General features: G+C 44.3%; 1 protein-coding gene and 1 long non-coding RNA gene across 2 annotated transcripts; one reads left to right on the top strand and one right to left on the bottom strand.

Moving 5' to 3' along the window:
- Window positions 1-7,789: 7,789 nt before the first annotated feature.
- On the bottom strand, window positions 7,790-9,401 carry LOC127299409 (BTB/POZ and MATH domain-containing protein 1-like). Its single transcript, XM_051329373.1, has 2 exons — window positions 9,276-9,401; window positions 7,790-9,160 (listed from the first exon to the last, which is right to left on the bottom strand). Exon 2 carries the CDS (start codon window positions 9,157-9,159, stop codon window positions 8,080-8,082), a length of 1,080 nt encoding a protein of 359 aa, XP_051185333.1. The 5' UTR covers window position 9,160; window positions 9,276-9,401; the 3' UTR covers window positions 7,790-8,079.
- A 4,659-nt stretch (window positions 9,402-14,060) lies between these two features.
- LOC139831008 (uncharacterized) lies at window positions 14,061-14,845 on the top strand. Its single transcript, XR_011744834.1, has 2 exons — window positions 14,061-14,232; window positions 14,443-14,845. It is a non-coding gene; the product is annotated as an uncharacterized lncRNA (long non-coding RNA).
- Window positions 14,846-23,234: the final 8,389 nt, after the last annotated feature.

The following is a 23,234-nucleotide window of genomic DNA, read 5'->3' as shown; positions in this document are numbered from 1 at the left end:
ATCTTCAGGCATTTCCAACACAACAAAATCAGTTAATATCAAGCAGTTATTAGTAATTTGAACAGGAACATCCTCACATATACCAACAGGAATAGCAGTAGATTTATCAGCCATTTGCAAAGATATATCAGTAGGTATCAACTTATCTAAGTAAAGTCTTTTATAAAGAGAAAAAGGCATAACACTAACACCGGCTCCCAAGTCACATAGAGCAGTTTTAACATAATTATTCTTAATAGAACAAGGAATAGTAGGTATACCTAGATCGCCCAACTTCTTTGGAACTTTGCCATTGAAAGAGTAATTAGCAAGCATAGTGGAAATTTCCTCATTGGGGATTTTCCTTTTGTTAGTAACAATATCTTTCATATACTTTGAATAAGGAGGCAATTTAATAGCATCAGTCAAAGGGATTTGCAAGAATAAAGCTTTCATCCAATCACAAAATTTATTAAAGTGTTCTTCTTCCTTTGATTTTAGTTTCTTAGCAGGAAAAGGCATTTGCTTTTGAACCCAAGGTTCTCTTTCATTACCATGTTTTTCAGCAATAAAATCTTCTTTAGTGTACTTTTTATTTTTAGCATGCTTTTCAGGTTCTTCTTCAACATCTTCTTTATCAGAAGCATCATTCTTATCATTATCTTTATCATGTTCATTACCACTTTCAGTTTCAGCATCAGAAATAGAAATGCTATTAGGATCATTAACGGGTTCAGAGGATTCTACAACATTCTTATGTTTCTTTTTCTTTTTCTTAGATGGAGCACTAGTTTTAGTTCGTTGAGAATCTTGTTCAACTCTTTTGGGATGTCCCTCAGGATATAAAGGATCCTGAGTAGAAACACCGCCTCTAGTTGTTACTTCATAAGCATGTTTTTCTTTAGAATTATTCCCCAACAAGTCATTTTGCACTTTAGTGAGTTGATCAATTTGAGTTTGAACCATATGAAAATGTTTAACACGCATCTTAACATCATTGGAGGTTCTCTCTACAATATCATGCAATTCACTAATAGCCCGAGAATTTTCCATTAAATGATTCTCTACTCTCATATTAAAATTTTCTTGCTTAACAATATAATTATCAAACTCATCTAAGCATTGTGCAGGAGGTTTCGAATACGGAATATCTTCCCTAGTAAAGCGTTGAAGGGAGTTTACCTCAATCATGGATGAAGGGGGAATTATCTCACATATATCTTCTATGGGAGGAAGATTCTTCACATCTTCAGATTTAATACCTTTCTCCTTGAGAGACTTCTTGGCTTCTCTCATATCTTCATCATTCAATTTAATTAAACCCCTCTTCTTTAATATTGGCGTTGGAGTTGGTTCAGGCGTAGTCCAATCATCATGATTCCGGCCTATTTTAGCCAATAATTCTTCAAATATTGCCCTGGAGTTCTTTTCCTGAAAACACAACCAGCACAACTATCCAGGTATGCCCTAGACTCAATGGTTAGTCCACTATAAAATATATCAAGTAAATCATGCTTTTCCAAATCATGATCAGGCCGAGCTCTAATAAGAGAGCAAAATCTCGCCTAAGCCTCGTGCAATTTCTCTCCATCTCCCTGGTCAAAATTATAGATTCTCTGCAAAGCAATATGTTGAGCACTAGCAGGAAAGTATTTACGGAAGAAAACATCAAGCAATTCTTTTGGACTTTTAATAGAATTAGGTGGCAAACTATTATACCAAGTTTTAGCGTCATCCTTTAATGAGAATGGAAAGATTTTAGCAACAAAGTAAGTACGCTTCTTAACATCATCGAGAAAACAAGCTACTCGTAGTAGATAGCTCAATCATGTGTTCAACAGCACTTTGTTTTTCAGTACCACAAAAGGGTGTTTTCTCAACAATAGCTATATGAGATAAATCAAGAGAAAAATCATAATCTTTATCCTTAATGTTTATAGGAGATGTGGCAAACTTAGGATCAGGAGACAGTTTATATCTAACAGCATGTTCTGCAAGCAACTTTTTAATTTTTCTTGCATCAGTAGTAGCATTGCATTTTTCAATAAAATCATCATCAAGTTCCACATAATCTTCATCAAGATCATCACTAGAGTATTCAACAAACTCAGGTGAATTAACAGGTGTAACAGCATTTTCATTAGGAGTTTCAGTATTTTCAATTTGTCTAGACCTAGCAATTGTAGCGTCTAGAAAAGATCCCAATGAACCACTATCATCAAGCACAGCAGAAATATTATCAATATTATGAGAGTTTTCAGATTCAGCAGAAGTACCCGCATGTGAAGCATGTGGCGGTGAAACAAGTTTATCAATCACAGATGGTGAATCAAGAGCAGCAGAGGTACTCAGAGTTGTACCTTTTCTTGTAGTGGATGGTAATATGGCGACCTTAGTATCGCGAGGTTTACCCATGATGGAGAATTTGCAGCGAACAATATCAATCCAAGTGAACTTCCAAATAAAGCTATGCTCCCCGGCAACGGCGCCAGAAAATAGTCTTGATGACCCACAAGTATAGGGGATCGCAACAGTCTTCGAGGGAAGTAAAACCCAATTTATTGATTCGACACAAGGGGAGACAAAGAATACTTGAAAGCCTTAGCAGCGGAGTTGTCAATTCAGCTGTACCTGGAAACAGACTAGCTCGCAAGAGTTTATCAGTAGTAACAGTTTTATAGCAGTAGCAGTAGTGAAATAACAGCAGCAGAGTAACAAAGACAGCAGTAGTGATTTTAGTAAACAACAGGATTAAAATACTGTAGGCACGGGGACGGATAACGGGCGTTGCATGGATGAGAGAAACTCATGTAACAATCATAGCAGGGCATTTGCAGATAATAATAAAACGGTGTCCAAGTACAAAGCAATCAATAGGCATGTGTTCCAATTATAGTCGTACGTGCTCGCAATGAGAAACTTGCACAACATCTTTTGTCCTACCAGCCGGTGGCAGCCGGGCCTCTAGGGAATCTACTGGATATTAAGGTACTCCTTTTAATAGAGTACCGGAGCAAAGCATTAACACTCCGTGAACACATGTGATCCTCACATCACTACCATCCCCTCCGGTTGTCCCGATTCTTATCACTTCGGGGCCATTGGTTCCGGACAGCGACATGTGTATACAACTTGCAGGTAAGATCATAAAACAATGAATATCATGATGAAACAATAACATGTTCAGATCTGAGATCATGGCACTCGGGCCCTAGTGACAAGCATTAAGCATAGCAAGTTGCAACAATATCATCAAAGTACCAATTACGGACACTAGGCACTATGCCCTAACAATCTTATGCTATTACATGACCAATCTCATCCAATCCCTACCATCCCCTTCGGCCTACAGCGGGGGAATTACTCACACATGGATGGGGGAAACATGGCTGGTTGATGTAGAGGCGTTGGCGGTGATGATGGCGATGATCTCCTCCAATTCCCCGTCCCGGCGGAGTGCCAGAACGGAGACTTCTGGCTCCCGAGACGGAGTTTCGCGATGTGGCGGCGTTCTGGAGGGTTTCTGGCGACTTCGACTTCTCCCCGTGCGTTTTTAGGTCGAAGGCAATTTATAGTCCGAAGGAGGGCGTCGGAGGCCGGCCGAGGGGGCCACACCATAGGGCCGCGCGGGCCCCCCCTAGGCCGCGCCGCCTTATGGTGTGGGGCCCTCGGGCCTCCACCTTACTTGTCCTTACGCTCCGTCGCATTCTGGGAAAATAGGGCCTTCTGCATAAATTCCGAGGATTTTCCCGAAAGTTGGATTTCTGCACAAAAACGAGACACCAGAACAGTTCTGCTGAAAACAGCGTTAGTCCGTGTTAGTTGTATCCAAAATACACAAATTAGAGGCAAAACAATAGCAAAAGTGTTCGGGAAAGTAGATACGTTTTGGACGTATCACCGGGAACTGGAACTGGAAGACGAGGAGAATGGACAAATTCGGCGGGAGAGAATGGGCATATGCAAGCAAATTGGAGGGAATGGGGAAATGCAAGCAAATTGGAGGGAAAATCGACAGGATTTGGTTTTCCTGTCACCGACTACGCGGGTCCACACGATGTTTCGCGCCAAAATCTTTCGTCCGGAGTCCCCGAGCGCGCCCCGGGGGGCCGGGGATGGCGTGGGCTCGCCGGATGGATGAAGGGCCAAATCCGGACGAAAAGGAGGAACCGGGGGCGCGACTGGGCCGAATTTCGCCGTCCAGATGGGAAAAACGTCGCTCGGGGGCCTCGTCGGGGGGACGAGTGGAGATGCTCTTAGGCGATTAGGGTATGTTCCTATCAATTTTGGAGTGGGGATTTCTGGGCAGCAGACCCCTTCTTACAAAAAAAAGATATTGAAAATCATATTTCCGAGTTTCAAAGAAATCTGAAAAAAAATAAATCCGGATGTAGCTAGTAAAGTATTCCACAAACGTGTCAAATATTATTTGGAAATAATGTGTATTTTAGGCTACACAAAAATGACAAAATTATAAATCTGAATATAGTGATTTCAAATATCCAAAAAACTGTAAACTTTGATATTTTTTGTAGCTCAAAAAATAAAACATTTTGAATTGATATTTTGCATGTTTGTAGAATACATCATTAGCTACTTTATAGATTTTGTTTCACGATTTTTCGAAACTTGTAAATATAATTTCAAATTTTAATACCCACGGAGCAGTGAGCTCAGGAGCCAATAGGACTTTCCATCAATTTGAGGCTTTCTATTTTCGTGTCCCAGTTTCTTATTTCTGCCTACGACGAAAACTCGGCATAGTTTTTGTTTGAGTTAGGTCTAAACCTCTATGTATTGCTGGATAGTTTTTGTCATTATATTTCCAGCAACATTGATTTCATCTTATTTAGAGCTTGCATGTTCAACGTATTGCCGTTTTAGTTCTAGCTTTCATTTTTTGCCTATTTCAGGCCTACAAGGGCAAAACTGAGAAAAATATAAAAATGTGGGCATGAAAATAAATGTTCCATCAATTTTTCACAACCATTGTCTAGCAAAAAAATTTGGCTAAGCATTTCTTAGCCCCGTTTTGGCCAAAATTTTGGCAAGAACTGTGAGCAACTTCTTATCGGCAACCAAAATTTTGGCGGGCATATTTGGGCGCCAACCAAACATCATTCCGAGTCCATAGCTCCAACGATTGGTCTTCAATTCGAAGCACTTATTTCTCCAGCTAATTCAATCTGATTTTCATATCACAAGTTAAACTTCAATTAAGCGCCCGATGCAACATTTTGTGTCCATGCCTATAAGGATGTAACTAAATGCATATAGGCCAGGACCCTCCGAGACAACTGCCGATTCATTGGGATTAGGACCCTAGGGCCCACGCTTAGCGTCCCCGATGTAGATGGCCTGAAAGGGCATAAATATCTTTTTTTTTTTGTCTCTTCTCCTTTCTGGCTTTTGCAATTACCGTGTCATTTTCTGTATTCATGCAGGATGATATAGTTCCTAGGTGAGGCACAACTTCATTGGCAAGATTGCAAGCAAAACAAATTGAAACCAATTGGTAATTACTGAGGTAACTGGAACAACACTAAATGAAAAACACCGTGGAAAATGTAACTTTTATGTTATGTGACGGTGTGCCTATTGCAACATTTTGTCTCCTCTAACAAAAATTGATGTTGCAGATTGATTGGTTAGCAAAATCATGCGTTAACATACATCTTTAAGATCAAGTGCCATGGATTGATACCGAAGAATGTGTTTTTTTAATCATTTCGCAGATCTGCACATGCCTTAATTTTCCCCTGGAACTTTTTCGAATTAATCCAAATATTTCAAAATATCAGTAACTGTCATGTTTATGCATGGGACACTTTCCTTCTTATAGCTTGGGAAAGCGGTTGAAGCAAAAAATAAGCTGCATGGTAGTAGGTCAAATAACAGAAGAGGCAGAGCTTCGACCACACTGAAGAAATCCCAGGAAGAGCTGTTACATGATAGTAGTTTTACATTTCTCCTTGACATCATTGAATCTGACCAGCATTAAGACTCATAGTTTTGAAGTATAGTCTGACAGGCTAGTGCGAATAGACAAATATCGCACCATTCTGTGAATAAAACGGAGAAAAAGGTAGAAAACTAGGCACTCTGAGTAGAGGAATTTTAAGTCACGACATAGAGCAATACCTCAACACAACGTCAAAAGAATTATAATACAGAGATGCGAAGAAGTGATGAAAACTCAGAGCTATATGGAACAAATTGGATACATAGAGCAATAAATACAATGGCATCTATAACACCACATAACAGATAGTATAAATTGTGTCTTGTATTAGCGAGACTTGCACAAGCCAAATTTTCAATAGGGCCATACATTCTACATAGTGTGGGTACAGTGCAATATCCAAATAGGTCCAGTGCCAACAAGCGCCGAGCATCTAGTCTCAACAAGACGTCGCGAAGTTGGCAGTGGCCTACAAAAGGGAACAAACTTTGCTTCCAACCAAAGCAGAAATAGATATTGTATTGAGTAGAACGCAAATTCATAGCACCAGTCTGTTGATGCGATGCTGAACTTTAAGAGATACACAATTTCAGCAGTAACATGTATAGCCAGTACCTCAACAGTAAACAACATCGTCATGGGTGTTGCTCATGATAATTGAGCAGTATACTTAGCCAACTGAATATGCTATGGCATAATTTAACGAAATGAAGCTGGAATTTATGCAAGAACTTCTCTTCTTTTGTTTCTATTACATAACCTATCAAATGACCAACATAAACAGGAGCTCAGCGGCTATATTCTATACTGTATAGCATGGTTATCATGCAACCAAAATTTATTTCAGACAAAAAAGCAAAATTATAACCTTCAAGATCATGTATTTAATTATGGAAACAATGGAACAAAGCTTCCTCCCATGCATAGCATATTAGTTTTGGTTATTCGACGAAAATACTGTTTCATTTGCTGATGTAACTCAACCATGCATCAACTCAGTGTTACGGTATTACTGAATAATGCACGTTCCTACATGGACATCCGGACCATTTCTGCGTACATTATGGCTCAAAAAGGAATTTAAGAATGGAATGTGGTGTGCATTCTATTCTCAAGGAGTAATCAACCAAAATGGATATATTTTTATCTAGTTATGACCTACTCCCCCACAGCACAGAAATTATCCTCAAGTAAATATCCGTATTATTTCACTTGTTCAGGTTAAAAGATATTGTGTTTGTCCGCAGAAAAAATGCTTATTGCTACTATTGTGACTTACTCTTTATAAAACTGATAACACAGTAATACCAAGTCCCCTAATAGGCTAATAACAGAATAACACAGGATACAACAGTAAAACAAGTATACATACCTTTCCAGTTTGATGCAAAATTGTAACAGTAGTAGAAATTTGCTAGTCCCTTGCTCATCCCTTGGATGGTTTGGAAGCAACGGAATGAGGGACCACAGCTTTCCGTCATCGCCAGAGTTGCCCTGATCAAGGAAGAAGCTAGGATGTGGTCGAGCTGGTGCCCTAGGACTGCGTATCCTCTTACCGACGACCTGGGACGTCCATTAAGCACTCACTCTTGTAATCTGCCTCTTAGGAGGGTTGTAAAACTTTCTATCTTTTCAATGAAAAGAAACGCAAAGAGTACTTAGCGCTTTCTCGAAAAAACATGAAATTTGCTGTGTAGTAGTAATCCCAGAAAAACCCAAGTACATCCAGGTCAGTGGATCAATAAAAACATATATTCCTCCAAATGTTTTATAATGCAAGCAATTAATCTAATAAGATCGCTACATATGAATAACATGTGGATGTACTCATAGCTTATGGGCCTTGAATAATTATAAGACAGGTTGCATACAATGTGCCATCTTTCAATTCTCAAGGAACCACAATTATGAGCCAGGTGCCATCTTTAGGTTCTCAAGGAACCACAGTTAACAGTATGACAGCATAAAACTAGTTGCGATTTATGCTGTTATGTTCCATCAAAAACATGCTACTGTTATCTGACATTGGACATTGCAATGTATGTGACAATGACAGTTCCACACAATGATGTTATACTACTCGGCTTTACAAACTAAACTACCCAACCAATATGTTTAGCTGACAACAAGCTGGCCATCTATGCTTTGCGAGACCTACTTCTCTTCTCGAAAGCATCTACCAAGACAGAAGGGCATGATCTTTTGAGATCTGCATAACCTTGGGTTGCAACCACATCATCCATCTTATCTGAAGAGGCAATAAACTCAACGCAGACATCCTTAAGCTTGTCACAGTTATGCTGATCAGCTAAAGCCAATATAGTTGCCACATTCTCCACATTAAGATTCTTGCAAAGGATGTTTTGACATATCATCTTCAGCCTGTCCATGGCATACTTATCTGCAGCCACCAGTAGATGGCGGTGCATTTCACATTTGTCATCACCTTCAAAATCATCGAAGTCAGGCAATGAATCTGTATAGATGAAATGCAGCAGAGCCTTGAACACAGCAGGCTGCATGTCTTGGATGGTTACACATGTCTCCCTCAGCGGCCCGAAGAGCTCTGCCTCCAAGACGGGTGAGCGCATGGCGAGCACGGTCTTGTGCGCCTGGAACGTCTCTCCTCCAACACTGAAAGTGACATCTGCTTTCTCCTTAGCTTCCAGCAGCTTTGCTAGATGCTCCAGGATGTCCGATGGCGGAACCTCGATCTCAGGAGGGCCCACAATCACAGAAGCCTGGGATTCCTTGATCACCGTGATTACAGATTTGATCATGAGGACATCATTCTGAAGGTACTTAGTTGGTTCCGCATCAATGCTGCTGCTTACAATCATCACACAATACTGACAGGTCCCCCTGGCCTTTGAGCTGAAGACCTTGCTTTGTGGGGCAAACGCTGTACTGATCAATCCTGAATCGTGCCTTACCAATCCAAAATCAAACAGGGTCCGAACCTCGGCGTTGCTGCTCATGAGCTCGAGACATATCTCCACACACCCTTTGGACGGCTCGGTGGTTCCTTCGGGGTAGCATTTGATGGACCAGTCGTACCCACCGATGGTGAAGGTGGGCGAGCAGACAAACTTGCCGACGCCCATGCCCTTCATGAGGCTGTACCCAGCAACCTCGAAGATGTGCGTCCCTTTCTTGTGGAAGAAGCATCTCGACACCATCAACTTCTCCATGGTGCAGCTCGATGGCGTCGACACCATCCTGTCCACAATCATGAATAATTCGAAAATGGATAGTGCAGATCTAAAGCAAAGGAGAGGAACATAAACAGCTTTCCCGATGAGGAGCGGGGAGGGGAGGAGGAGGGGGTGCAAACCTTGGAAGAATAGCAGAGGAGGGGGAGAAGATGGCGGTGGCAGCGGCGGCGGCAGTGGTGGTGGTGGCGGCGGCGGCGGACTAAGAGCATCTCCAGTCGCGTCCCCCAAACCGTCCCCCAAAGGGATTTGGGGCGCGCCGGACAGAAAATGCGTTCCAGCCGCGTCCCCCAAAGCGCGGCCCGATACGGTGTCCGGCGCCCCGAGCCCGTCCCCGTCCCACAGGGGACGCACCGGGGACGCCGGACACAACGAAAAGCGAGGCGGGGAGTGGCGGGCCCGACCCGTCAGCGGCACAGGAAGGCTAAAACCCCGTCGCCTACCTTTGGTCAAGCGACGTTAATGGCGTCCCTGTTTTCCCAGGCGACGCAGGGACGCGTCTCGTCGTGCATGGCCGCGTGGCCGTCCGCGCCGGAGTTATTGTGTGCAACCACCCGCTGCCGCCGCTGTTTTAAGACGCCCTGCAGTTCTCGCCGCTCATAATCCTTCTCGTCGCCGCCGCCTCCCCCTCCCAGATCTTCTCCTCGCCGCTCAAAAAATGTCGAGCTCGTCCTCCCGCAAGATCGCCGCGGCGAACGGCTTCGGCCGCGGCAGCCTCACCGTGGCGGAGGCGTGGGCGCTGTACCACGCCCGGTATCCAGTCCCGCCGGACATGCGGCTGCCAAGCAGCGGCGGCTGGAAGATGGCCGTGAACGGCATTGGCGTTCCGCCGCCGCCGAAGCCGAAGACGGACCAATGGAGGGACGCCATCAAGGCCCGTCGGGCTCAACTCACCGCCGAGGAGCGGTTGGATCCGACATGGGCGGTCAACGACAACGACGCCTGGTGGACGACGTACTTCCAGGCGAAGTACGACATCGAGATGCACAGCACCGACAACCTCGTCGGCGGCCCCAACAGCTGGAACCATAGTTTTAAAAACCGGACCGGCGAGTGAACCGGAGAAGTGACTGGCTCACTGGTTCATCGGTTCAACCGCTGGCTCAGCCGGTTCAGTTGCGACAAAAAAACGCTAAATTTAATAAATTATTATGCTAATCTTGGGAAATATTAGCATGTAATCCAATGTATTGTATTTACTTCTGTAGTATAACACAAATCAAGCCTAGCAGAGGTGTTATTGGGTCGCAGGTGAGCAGTTTTGAGCATTGTGACAGCTCATAGGTTCGAATCCTGCCAAAAATGAAATATTTGTATACATTTTTTCTGGTTTTTTGCTAATTAGACCAGTGACACTTAAAAAACCGGACAGGGCGTCGGTTCCGGTTTTTTCCGGTCGGACCGCCGGTCCGGTCCGGTTTTTAAAACTATGGCTGGAACAGGGAAGGCCGCGCCCTGTTCTGGGGCGTTCCGGGGCGCACCCTCGAGAACGTCATCCGCGGCCTCCGCAACGGCGCTCCAAGGCTGGAGATGCCGTCGTCGCCGCCGCCGTCTCCTCAATGGCAGCCGAGGAGGACGACGTACTCGTCCTCCTCGCACTCTTCTTCCTCGGGACCGGCGCGATCGACGCCGTCCTCGTCGTACCGGTCGGCGCCCTACACCGTCCCCAAACGGGAGGTCAAGGAGGAGCCGGCGACGCCCGTCAACACGAGGCGTGGTGGCAGCGGCAGCGGGCGGCAGCAAGGGAGGCGCGGCGGCGCCCTCCTCATCCCGAAGCCGGAGGTGAAGGAGGAGCCGGAGGAAGCGTCGCAGGCGGCGCTGCTGGCGGAGTACGAGCGGCAGCAGCGGCTCATCGCCAGCAGCGACAACCCCGACGACTGCCCAGGGCTGCGGGCGGCGTTCTTGGCGTCCATGGACGGCAAGGACGCCTGGAGGGGCGACCTGGACGCGGCGATCGCCATGTCCATCCGCGACTCCGGCAAGCCGCTGGTGGACCTCACCGACGACGGCGAGGCAGGACCAAGCGGCTTGGTGAAGGACGAGCCCGTCGATGAGCCCGTCGACGAGCGCGTCAAGCAGGAGGTCGTCACCGACGAGATGTACAACTTCCAGCAGTACTACGACGCCTCCGGCCGCCGCAAGTGGTTCTAGATTAGGTTTAGTTTAAAGTTAGTCAAATTTCGTTCGAATCTATGTAAGTTTGGACGAATCTAATTGAATCTAGTTAAGTTTAAAATTTGCGAAATTTTGTTTGGGGGACGCGACTGGGGAGCGACGTCCCCCAAACGTGGCACGAACGAAACACGTCCCCCAAACGCTCAATCCGGCGCGGTTTGGGGGACGGTTTGGGGGACGCGGCTGGAGATGCTCTAAGGTAGTGGCGTGCGAGACCAATGCGAGGTAAACCTAGTGGGTTGTTTGGGGACGTTTGCAAATCAGCTAAGCTGGTCCATATTGTTGTTAGAGCATCTCCAGTCGCGTCCCCCAAAGCGTCCCCAAAGTAATTTGGGGGGCGCTGGATAAAAAAAAAGTTCCAACCGGGTCCCCTATAGTTGATTTTTGTCCGGCGCGTCCCGATACGGTGTCCGGTGCCCCGAGCCCATCCCCGCCCCACAGGGGACCCTCCGGACACGCCGGACACAACGAAAAGCGAGGCGGGTTCCCACATGTCGGTGACTATTTGCATAAACCGTTGGTTCACGCCTTTTTTCTTGTCGCTCCTTCCTTCCTGCGCCTCCCACCCCTCTGCTGCCGCTGGATTTCCCGGCCGTTTCGACGTCTGATCTCTTCTGAGAGTCGGCACCGTCGTCGCGACTGGCGCTCGGTCGTTCCGCCGCCGCCGCTTCGCCAGCGCGTCAAATACGCCCCACCTCCGCGCACACAAGTTGCTCGACGACTTGCCAGGTAGGCGCGATTGGCCGTTGTTCGTTGCGTCGTCTGCCTCTGCGCAATTTTAACCATTGATTTTGCTTTAAACATGGACAACGACGATGAGATGCTTGCCCAGCTACTGGAGGATGAGCAAGCCTTCGACGACGACCTGCGGGAGCATTTGCTGATCATCGCGTCCCTCCAGGACATGGTTGACGCCGAGGCGGAGAAGAGGAAGAGGCCGCGCCGCGGAGGATCAAGGCCGGGGAGAAAGAAGTCCAAGCCCCGGCAGAGGATGGAGGGGCATACCATGCTGCACAACGACTACTTCGCAGATGAGGCAACACATGCCGATAATTTTCGGCGCCGGTACAAGATGAGCAAGGGTCTGTTCATGAATATCCTCCACGGCGTTCGAGAGTTCGACCCCTACTTCAAGCTCAAGCTCGACGTTGTAGGCGTTGTCGGGTTCTCGTCCATTCAGAAGTGCACCGCCGCCATGAGGATGCTTGCATACGGAGCACCTGTCGATACACAGGATGACTACCTTCGCATGAGTGAGTCTACTGCCATTGAGTGCATGTACAAGTTTTGCCGAGCTGTGATGGGAAAGTTTGGCAAATACTACTTGAGAGGGAAAACTAAGGAAGAGATTGCAAGGATCATGGCACAAAATGCTGCTAGAGGATTTCCTGGAATGCTTGGAAGCATCGATTGCATGCACTGGTCATGGAAGAACTGCATGTTTGCTTGGCAAGGTATATACAAAGGGCGTCGTGGATATTGCAGTGTGGTGCTTGAAGCTGTGGCAGATTATGATCTGTGGATTTGGCATTCTTTTTTTGGCATGGCGGGATCACACAATGACATCAACGTGTTGCAGTAGTCTCCGGTGTTCAGCAGACTAGTGGAAGGGCATGCTCCACCATGCAACTATGAGGTCAATGGCCACCAATATACCAAAGGCTATTATCTAGCCGATGATATATATCCAAAATGGGCCACTTTTGTCAAAACAATCTCGAATCCATCAGGTTTGAAGAATTCCCACTTTGCTACGCGACAGGAGGCTTGCCGGAAGATGTCGAGCGCGCATTTGGTGTGCTTCAAGCACAATTTACCATTGTCCGGTACCTTGCTCTAAGCTGGTCTCACGACCAAATGTGGGAGGTGATGCAGGATTGTGTGATCATGCACAACATGATCATCGAGGATGACCGCAAGAATCATGCCAGGACACATGTTGGCCCCTATGAGTGTGAGGGCCCTCTTGTGGAGGTTGATCATGATTTTGCTGATTTCCTCGCCATGCACGCAGAGATCCGTGACAGCAATGTTCATGATCAACTTCAAGCTGGTCTCGTTGAGCATTTGTGGAGGATCAAAGGAAATGCCGTGGCACCTTGATCAAGCCCTATTTATTATATTTGTTTACTTATTTTATTGTCTGTTGTATTTTATTTTGAAAACAATCCCCGCAAAACATTTCTATTCATATGCTATATTTGATAAATGGTTCTGTGTTAAAAAAAGAAGTATTTTTAATGTTTGGGGGCGGCGTTTGGGGGACGGGCTGGGGAGCGACGTCCCCCAAACGCGGCACGAACAAAACACGTCCCCCAAAAGTTCAATCCAGCGCGGTTTCGGGGACGCGACTGGAGATGCTCTTAATCCGTGCTAATCAGTCCATTTTAGTCTGAATTGGACATATGGAAGACACGCTGACTGTAGCCAGCACAGAAAATTTGCAAAAGAACCCCTCGGTCTTGCCGGAATCACAGATTGCAAAAAGTGTATCTGCACCATAAAAAGAAACTCATAAGATTCCTAACATAGGCAAATTCCTCATGGACAACTAGAAAGAGGTAAAATTTACAAAATTGAAATCACTTATGCTGTGTTTGGTTGGCGTTGAATTGGGCTTGGAATCAGCCAACCTGGAATTCGGGACCCGTTTCCACCATTTGGTTAGGCTTAGAATCGGAGCCTGGAAATTGAGGACGAATTCCACGCACTGTTTCGGCCCGTGTAAACAACGCCCGAAACTTTCCGAGGGCAGACCCTCGGAAACCTGTGGAATCGAGCGTAGCTCTTCGTCCCGCGAGCAGAGCGAGCAGGCGAGACTCGCCCGTCGCCGCCTCCATCCCGACGCGAGCGCCCGAAGCGGTGGAGCCTCGACGGCAGCGGAGCCCCGACGGTGGTGCGCAGGTTCGGTCCCCTGCTCTTCTCCCTTTCCTTGCTTCCCCTCTTCTTCCCCTCTGCGCCGCCTCCCCTGGCCGCCCCTCTCCCGGCGCGGCCGCCGCCGAAAAGGCCTCGCTCGCCGACCTCTCCCCGCGGGAGCTCCAGCTCGTGGTCATCTGCTTCGCGCAGGAGGGCCGCGACGTCCACCATGGAGCTCACGACCTCCATCACCTGCAGGTAGATCGAGCGCCTCGTGGGCGCCGGTGGCGATGTCTCCGACGTCTCCCCGCGCTCCTCGGGGAGATGGACCGCGCGCGCGTGGAGGCCCAGTCGGCGCAGAAGCGGAGTACGACGGCGGCACGGGAGCAGAGTGCGATGGCGGCGCGGGAGCAGAGTACGACGGCGAGCGTGGGGGCCATGTCTGTTTCCTTGCCTGAAATTGTTAGCTTGTTCCTGTCGTTTATGACGGATGATTTATTGTGTGTGCTAAATAATATATATACATTGTAATATATACACGATATTTTTTACATGTACACATGTTTATATGGTTCCAATTCACCAGACTACCAAATTCGATGGTTTGTACATCCAAACAGATTTGGAATTGGGTTCACTCTTTGATTCCAACATAAAATTCCGAGCACATCCAAACAGCCGAATTCGAATTCGGAGCCAATTCATTTCCATCTTGAATTTAGAATCTGAAAGTCGAATTCAATTCCATAGAGGATTCTATGCATCCAAACACAACATTACCAATATGTTCAGTTTCTTCTCGAGAGTTTGACCGCAGCCAGTCATCTGCCTTCTCCATTGCTAGAGAGCAAAGTTTCTACAAACATTAAAATTTACACACCATCATTACATACTGAAATCGGTGCTCTGTTGTGTAACCCTAGACCATCACTCCATCAGACTGAGTATTACTTTACGATCCACGTTCCATCTCCAGCTACGGAAGCAATTGGTGTGACCTGTAGGAAAGACGTCGATGTCGTCGCGTACGCCAGCAATCCTATGCCGAAGAGCAGATTAGTCCAATGTTGTCGTTCTTGTTCTGCCTTGGATAGAGAGAACATAAGGTGCATCGGCAGAAAATAAAGAAGAAAACAGAGGGAGAGGCCGGTTAGGCGAGCGGCAGGGCAGAGGCGATGTCCAAGGGAGAAGCCGTTAACCTCCCGGCGCTGCTACCCCTATCGCCCTCCCTCCCGCCGTTCCAATCCTGCCTGGTCGACCTAGGGGTCATGGAGGGGCGGACGCCGTCGGTGAAGCTCTCCTACGGTTGTGGAACTCGCCGCCCGAAGAGGTACGCGGAGAGCAGTTCCGAGCGGACCCTCCGTATTGCTCAAGCGAGGGAAACCACGGGGCGGGTGCGGGCTCGGAATTTGCCTCTGTTTCCACTTGCCACTCCAAAATTCAGCGCACACCCAAACCGGCCAAACGGTAGAATTGTAGGCTGAATTCCAGAATACTAATTCTAAAGCTAAATTCTATGCATCCAAACACTAGGGGTGTAAGATAATTTCCGCATCAAAATCGGTGCCGAATCCGTTTTAAGTATCCATATCCGTTTTTAAAGAATCCGACGGATAAGGATATCCGATTCCAAAGTGATGCTCCGAATACGGTGTAGGATATAGTATAGCAAATAGCATGCGGATATGAATTATCCGAAATTTAATTAGGATAATTCGAAGGTTTTAAACAGGATAATCCAATTTTTGAGTCAAAATTCAAGATCAACCTTGAAAGGTTAGTACTTATTGAGTTACCAAATTCAATTGGCGATCATGTTTTCTAAGTTCCTATCAATGCTTGAGTTTTAGCGTAATGTATCTTTTTTCTTAACTACACAAGCATGAAAGTTTAAATCTCTCTCAAAAATTTGCAAGAATTATAACTATCTAACTATGAGAGCATAAATCCGACTGTTTTTGTTTCCGGTGCGAGTCTACCCCATTACCGATTCGAATCCACAATCCAAAATATCCGCATTCGAATCCGAAATCGGTCAATATCCGCTCCGATCCGAAACCAAGAAAAATATATGGTAAAGGATATGGTATGAGCAAAATCTGATCCGATCCGTTTACACGCCCACCCTGAACCAAATGATGGCGCGTGAAGCACACGTCTGTTGGGAACCCCAAGAGGAAGGTGTGATGCGTACAGCAGCAAGTTTTCCCTCAGTAAGAAACCAAGGTTATCGAAGCAGTAGGAGATGAAGACCACGTGAAGGTTGTTGGTGGAGGAGTGTAGTGCGGCGCAACACCAGGGATTCCGGCGCCAACGTGGAACCTGCACAACACAATCACAATACTTTGCCCCAACTTAACAGTGAGGTTGTCAATCTCACCGGCTTGCTGAAAACAAAGGATTAAACGTATGATGTGGAGAATGATGTTTGCTCGTAGAAAACAACAGAGAATAGAGATTGCAGTAGATTGTATTTCAGATGTAAAAGAATGGACCGGGGTCCACAGTTCACTAGTGGTGTCTCTCCAATAAGATAAATAGCATGTTGGGTGAACAAATTACAGTTGGGCAATTGACAAATAGAGATGCACATACATATATCATGATGACTACTATGAGATTTAATCAGGGCATTACGACAAAGAACATAGACCATGGGCGGGCACAGGATATTTGCAATGGGTATTCAAAGTAAAAAAAAAATCCAATGAAAAACTGAAGGTACAAAAAAAATGATATAGAGGTGCGTACACTGACGATTGATAAACTGGTTGGTATAAACCATGATATAAACATAAAAGTTCACATACCAACAATGGAATCAATCTTTTTCTGTCTTTGAAGCTCTCTCCCACAATGTCATCAAACCAACACTGGTATGAACACTGCTCCTCTTCATCTTTGTACTCATGGAAAAATCAGTAAATGTTGCGACCTACAATCAATTCAGTATGGAGCAGCCATACCTGGGCATGTGTCGGGCCGGGCCCGGCCCGGCCCGAGGTAGGCCCGACGCGAAAAAATTCGGCCCAAGCCCGGCCCGGCAAAAAACACACCAAGCCCGCCGGGCCGTCGGGCCGCGGGCTGGGCCGTAGGCTTAATCTCAGTTTTCGGGCTACCCAGGCCCGGCCCGGCCCGGGTGTCGGGCCAACATATCTCGGCCCAGGCCCGAGTTTTTCGGGCCGGGTCGGGCCGGGCCGCTCGGGCCGGGCTGCCCATGGCCAGATCTGGGAGCAGCCAATCAGCGAATTATTGGAAGTGTGATCAGTGAATAACTAATCCCAATTGGAACAACAATTACAGATTTACTAGTTTAGAATCTGGCAAAAAAGGAGGGATTAAAAACCCTAACCAGCAGTTTCACGGCCTGCAAGTCTCAGCTCTGCAATTTCACGGTACCCACGCGGCCACGCCGGACTCCCCTGTTGTCTTGCGCTCTCTGCCGATCGCATCGCACGCGGCGCCGGCAGCCACGAATTCGCTCGCTCGCCGCGATGCTGCCTTGGCGCTTCCACCTCGCTACCTAGTCACGACTCACGAACTCACGAATCGCCTCATCTTCTGTAGCTGGAACAGTGAAGCCTCAGGAATGCCAAACGACTGGAGAATCACGTACGGCCGTACGGGAACAAAACTGTTGCTCCACTTGGGCTTTGGATTAGATAGTTCGGTAGAATTTTGTTTTCTAAGTCCATTCGCTGGAGATGCTATGGGCCAGACACGTTTATGGCTTTGGTTTGGTTGGCTAGGTGTGCTGGGTCCGACTGCACATAACCGAACCGAAACTGAAAACCGAACCGAAAAAAACCTAACCGAACTGGATTTTCAGTTTTTATGGTTTTATGGTTAGGTTTCAGTTAGCAAAAGTGCTAACCATATACACTTCAGTTAATTCAGTTAAAAACTGAAAAAACCGTGGTTAACCGAACAAAACCGAATTGCACATCCCAACAAGGAATTTTGCTTTCCAGGCCCATCACAAATTCATGTTAACGTTGTATATCATTTAGAAGTGCATGTTGTGCTAACAAAGGTAGTCTAGTGCGGTGGTTTGGATGTGTAAGTATACATATATATGTGGACAAGTTCTCAGTTTAAGTCCTAAATAACTTTGTAATTTTTATTTTGGTCGCATTTCTATTATTTATCATTTGTTTCTCCTGTAACACAATCAGTTTGGTCTTTAAAAATACATAAACAAAATATATGTCCATAAAAAGTAGGTGTTATTTAAAAATTCGCGTCAACTTTGGTTAATTTGGTTATTACCGAAACCGAACCGAATTTATATGGTTATTACCGAAACCGAACCGTATTTTTATACGTAACCGTATTTACCGAAGTATTAAAATTATATTTACCGAAAAACCGTATTTACCGAACCGAATTAACCATATTAACCGAACGCGCAGCCGGAGTGCTGGGTACGTGCCATACGAACGGGCAACCCTACCTGGCGCTCGACCGCGCGCCAGCCTGCGAGCGATCGATTTCCGACCAGGAGAATTACCTTTTCTGGCGTTCCCGCGCGCGCTGGCCCGCCTAGTGGAATTCCCTTTCCGGCTCAACTAGTGGAATTCCCTTTCCGGCTCAATTTCCTTTTCGCGCGGTGGCAAAAACTCAGCTGCATCTCATAGGATTCGAACCCATGACCTGACGATCGACCCACACAACAGCACGCTTACCAGCTGAGCTAGTACCACTTCACGTCTAATAGATGAGCCGAACTTTTTTTATACTATCTAATCTATATAGTAAAATGTATAATGGACAAACTTTGCATGCACTTAAAAAAAGAAGTATGATGCACGAACTATTAGACGTCACTGACAATCTATTCTAATTCTAAAATTCATTCTCAAAACGTAACTTCGACTTAAGATTTATTTTCATCAATAAATTATTATCGAAGCGAACCTATAAAACTAACATCCATGTTGATATATCTTGAAAAACTTTTTATTAGTTCAAAATTTATCAACCCCTCTGTCCGTTATTTATCAATGGTAAATGTGAAAAATTATCAATCCGAAAAACTAATTTTACTTAGAATATTATGGGAATATTTTTAGCTCACAATTTATCAACCACTATGCCTATTATTTATCAACTGTAAATGTGAAAAGTTATCAATCCGAAAAGCTAATTTTATTTAGAATACTTTTGTGAATATTTTTAGCTTATAATTTATCAACCCCTATGTTCGTTATGTAGCAATGGCAAATGTGAAGAGTTATCAACCCGAAAAGCTAATTTCTTTTATAATATTTTAAAAACATTTTTAGCCCTCAAATTTATCAACCCCTCCGTCCGTTATTTATCAATGGTAAATGTGAAAAGTTATCGATCCGAAAAGTTAATGTAATTTAGAATATATTGGGAACATTTTTGGCTCACAATTTATCAACCGCTCTGTCTATTATTTATCAAAGGTAAATATGAAAAATGATCAACCCAAAAAATCTAATTTTATTTAGAATATCTTGGGGACTTTTTTGGCTCACAATTTATCAACCCCCTGCCCCATTATTTATCAACAGTAAACCTAAAAAAATATCGACCCAAAAAAGCTGTTTTTATTTATAATATTTTGGGGACTTTTTTGGCTCACAATTTATCAACCCCCTGCCCCAATATTTATGAATGGTAAATGCAAAAAACTACCGATCGAAAAATGAAAATTTCAATTAGAATAATTTAGCAATAAATTTGTAGGCCACAAGGAAATTCAAATAAAAGAAATTTTAAAAGTGTTGGTTCATTATAGTGAAATAATCATTAATGTGAGTTGCAAGTGGTAGTTTATTTGAGTTGCGAGTGGTTTTCCCACCCGTTATTTCCCCTATAAAAATAATTGGCCCGAAAAAAGGGAATTGAAAAAATAGTCCAACTAATATAAATTTTGATACAAAGTAATAAAAGAAAAAGTTAAAGGGAATTGATAAAAGGGAATTGCAAAAAAAATCCATCACGTTAAAAACCTATCGACCCAAAAAGCTAATTTTATTTAAAATATTTTGGAAACTTTTTGGCTCATAATATATCAACCCCCTGACCCAATATTTATCAACGGTAAATGCAAAAAAATAGCGATCAAAAAATGCAATTTTTATTTAGAATATTTTGGAAACAATTTTGGCTTACAATTTATCAACCCCTACCCCGTTTTTTATCAACGGTAAATATAAAAAATTATCAACCTAAAAATAGTTTTATTTAAATTATTTTGGGGATTTTTTTGTCTCAGAATTTATCAACCCCCTGCCCCGTTATTTATCATTGATAAATGTGAAAAATTATCGATCCAAAAATACTAATTTCATTTTGAATATTTTGGGGACTTTTTTTTGGCTTACAATTTATCAACCCCCTGCCCCGTTATTTATCAACGGTAAATATGAAAAATTATCAACCCAAAAATTCTAATTTTATTTAGAATATCTTGGGGACTTTTTTGGCTCACAATTTATCAACCCCCTGCCCCGTTATTTATCAACGGTAAATATGAAAAATTATCCACCCAAAAATGCTAATTTTATTTAGAATATCTTGGGAATTTTTTGTGTCACACTTTATCAACCCCCTGCCCCATTATTTATCAACGGTAAACCTAAAAAACTATCGACCCAAAAAAAGCTATTTTTATTTAGAATATTTTGGGGACTTTTTTGGCTCACAAATTATCAACCCCCTGCCCCAATATTTATCAATGGTAAATACAAAAAACTACCAATCAAAAAATGAAAATTTCAATTAGAATAATTTAGCAATAAATTTGTAGGCCACGAGGTAATTCAAATAAAATAAATTTTAAAGTGTTGGTTCATTATAGTGAAATAATCATTAATGTGAGTTGCAAGTGGTAGTTTATTTGAGTTGCAAGTGGTTTCCCACCCGTTAAATCCCCTTTAAAAATCATTGGCCCGAAAAAGAGAATTGAAAAAAATAGTCCGACTAATATAAATTTTGATACAAAGTAATAAAAACAAAAGTTAAAGGGAATTGAAAAAAATAGTCCAACTAATATAAATTTTGATACAGAGTAATGAAAACAAAAAAATAAAGGGAATTGATAAAAGGGAATTGCAAAAAAAAAATCCATCATGTTGTCCCCGTTTCCCTATTTTATTTTTACAACTACCAACAAAGGGAACTGCAAAAAAAAAAGGAAATCAGCAGGAGTACTAATGCTACGTAATAGCATGGAAATGGAAAATAGTGGGCACATGGTGGGCAGAATTAAATTTGGGCCAGGCCAAGCGGTAAGTGGGAACGCGTATGATTAGCGTGCGCATGTCGCGATAAAGAACACGTTATTAGCTAGCGGTCTCGCGGCAAAGAATCGATCGCTCGCGCGATCGAACGCGACAAAGGGAAATCGCATACGAACATATGATATGTATATATTTTTTTTTGCCAAAGAAAAATGGGTATTGAGCTGAATACCCATGAATCTGTTTGTGCCCGCCCATGACATAGACCGCCATCCAGCATGCATCTATGCCTAAAAAGTCCACCTTCGGATTAGCATCCACACCACTTCCAGTATTAAGTTGCAAACAATAGACAATTGCATTAAGTATGGTGCGTAATGTAATCAACACAAATATCCTTAGACAAAGCATCGATGTTTTATCCCTAGTGGCAACAACACATCCACAACCTTAGAAATTTATGTCACTGTCCCAGATTCAATGGAGGCATGAACCCACTATCGAGCATAAATACTCCCACTTGGAGTTACAAGTATCAACTTGGCCAGAGCCTCTACTAGCAACGGAGAGCATGCAAGAACATAAACAGCACATGTATGATAGATTGATAATCAACTTGACATAGTATTCAATATTCATCGGATCCCAACAAACGCAACATGTAGCATTACAAATAGACGATCTTGATCATGATAGGCAGCTCACAAGATCTAGACATGATAGCACAAGAGGAGAAGACAACCATCTAGCTACTGTTATGGACCCATAGTCCAAGGATGAACTACTCACGCATCAGTCCGGAGGCGGGCATGGTGATGTAGAGCCCTCCGGTGATGATTCCCCTCTCCGGCAGGGTGCCGAAGGCGATCTCCTGAATCCCCCGAGATGGGATTGGCGGCGGCGGCGTCTCTGGAACTTTTTCCGTATCGTGGCTCTCGGTAATAGGGTTTTCGCAACGAAGGGAATTTATAGGCGAAGGGGCAGCGCAGGGGGGTGCCCGAGGGGCCCACACCATAGGGCGGCGCGCCCCCCCTCTTGGCCGCACCGCCACGTGGTGTGGCCACCTCGTGGGCCCTCTCTGTCTCTCCTTCGGTGTTCTGGAACCCTCCGAGGAAAATAGGAAGTTCGGCTTTTGTTTCGTCCAATTCCGAGAATATTTCATGTGTAGGATTTCTGAAACCAAAAACAGCAGAAAACAGGAACTGACGCTTCGGCATCTTGTTAATAGGTTAGTGCCGGAAAATGCATCAAAATGATTTAAAGTGTATATAAAACATGTGAGTATTGTCATATAACTAGCATGGAACATAAGAAATTATAGATACGTTTAAGACGTATCAAGCATCCCCAAGCTTAGTTCCTACTCGCCCTCGAGTAGGTAAACGATAACAAGGATAATTTCTGAAGTGACATGCTACTATCATAATCTTGATCAATACTATTGTAAAGCATATGAAGTGAATGAAGTGATTCGAAGCAATAGTAAAGATAATGACTAAACAACTGAATCATATATCAAAGACTTTTCATGAATAGTACTTTCAAGACAAGCATCAATAAGTCTTGCATAAGAGTTAACTCATCAAGCAATAGATTCTTAATAGAAGTTTTGAAGCAACACAAAGGATGATTAAGTTTCAGCAATTGCTTTCAACTTGTAACATGTATATCTCATGGATAATTGTCAACATAAAGCAATATAACAAGTGCAATAAGTAAACATGTAAGAATCAATGCACACAGTTGACACAAGTGTTTGCTTCTAAGATAGAAAGAAGTAGGTAAACTGACTCAACATAAAGTAAAAGAAAGGCCCTTCGCAGAGGGAAGCATGGA

This window comes from Lolium perenne, chromosome 5 (genome assembly GCF_019359855.2).
Source record: "Lolium perenne isolate Kyuss_39 chromosome 5, Kyuss_2.0, whole genome shotgun sequence".
Lineage (NCBI taxonomy): Eukaryota > Viridiplantae > Streptophyta > Magnoliopsida > Poales > Poaceae > Lolium > Lolium perenne.
This window is presented reverse-complemented; position numbering and strand designations above follow the sequence as displayed.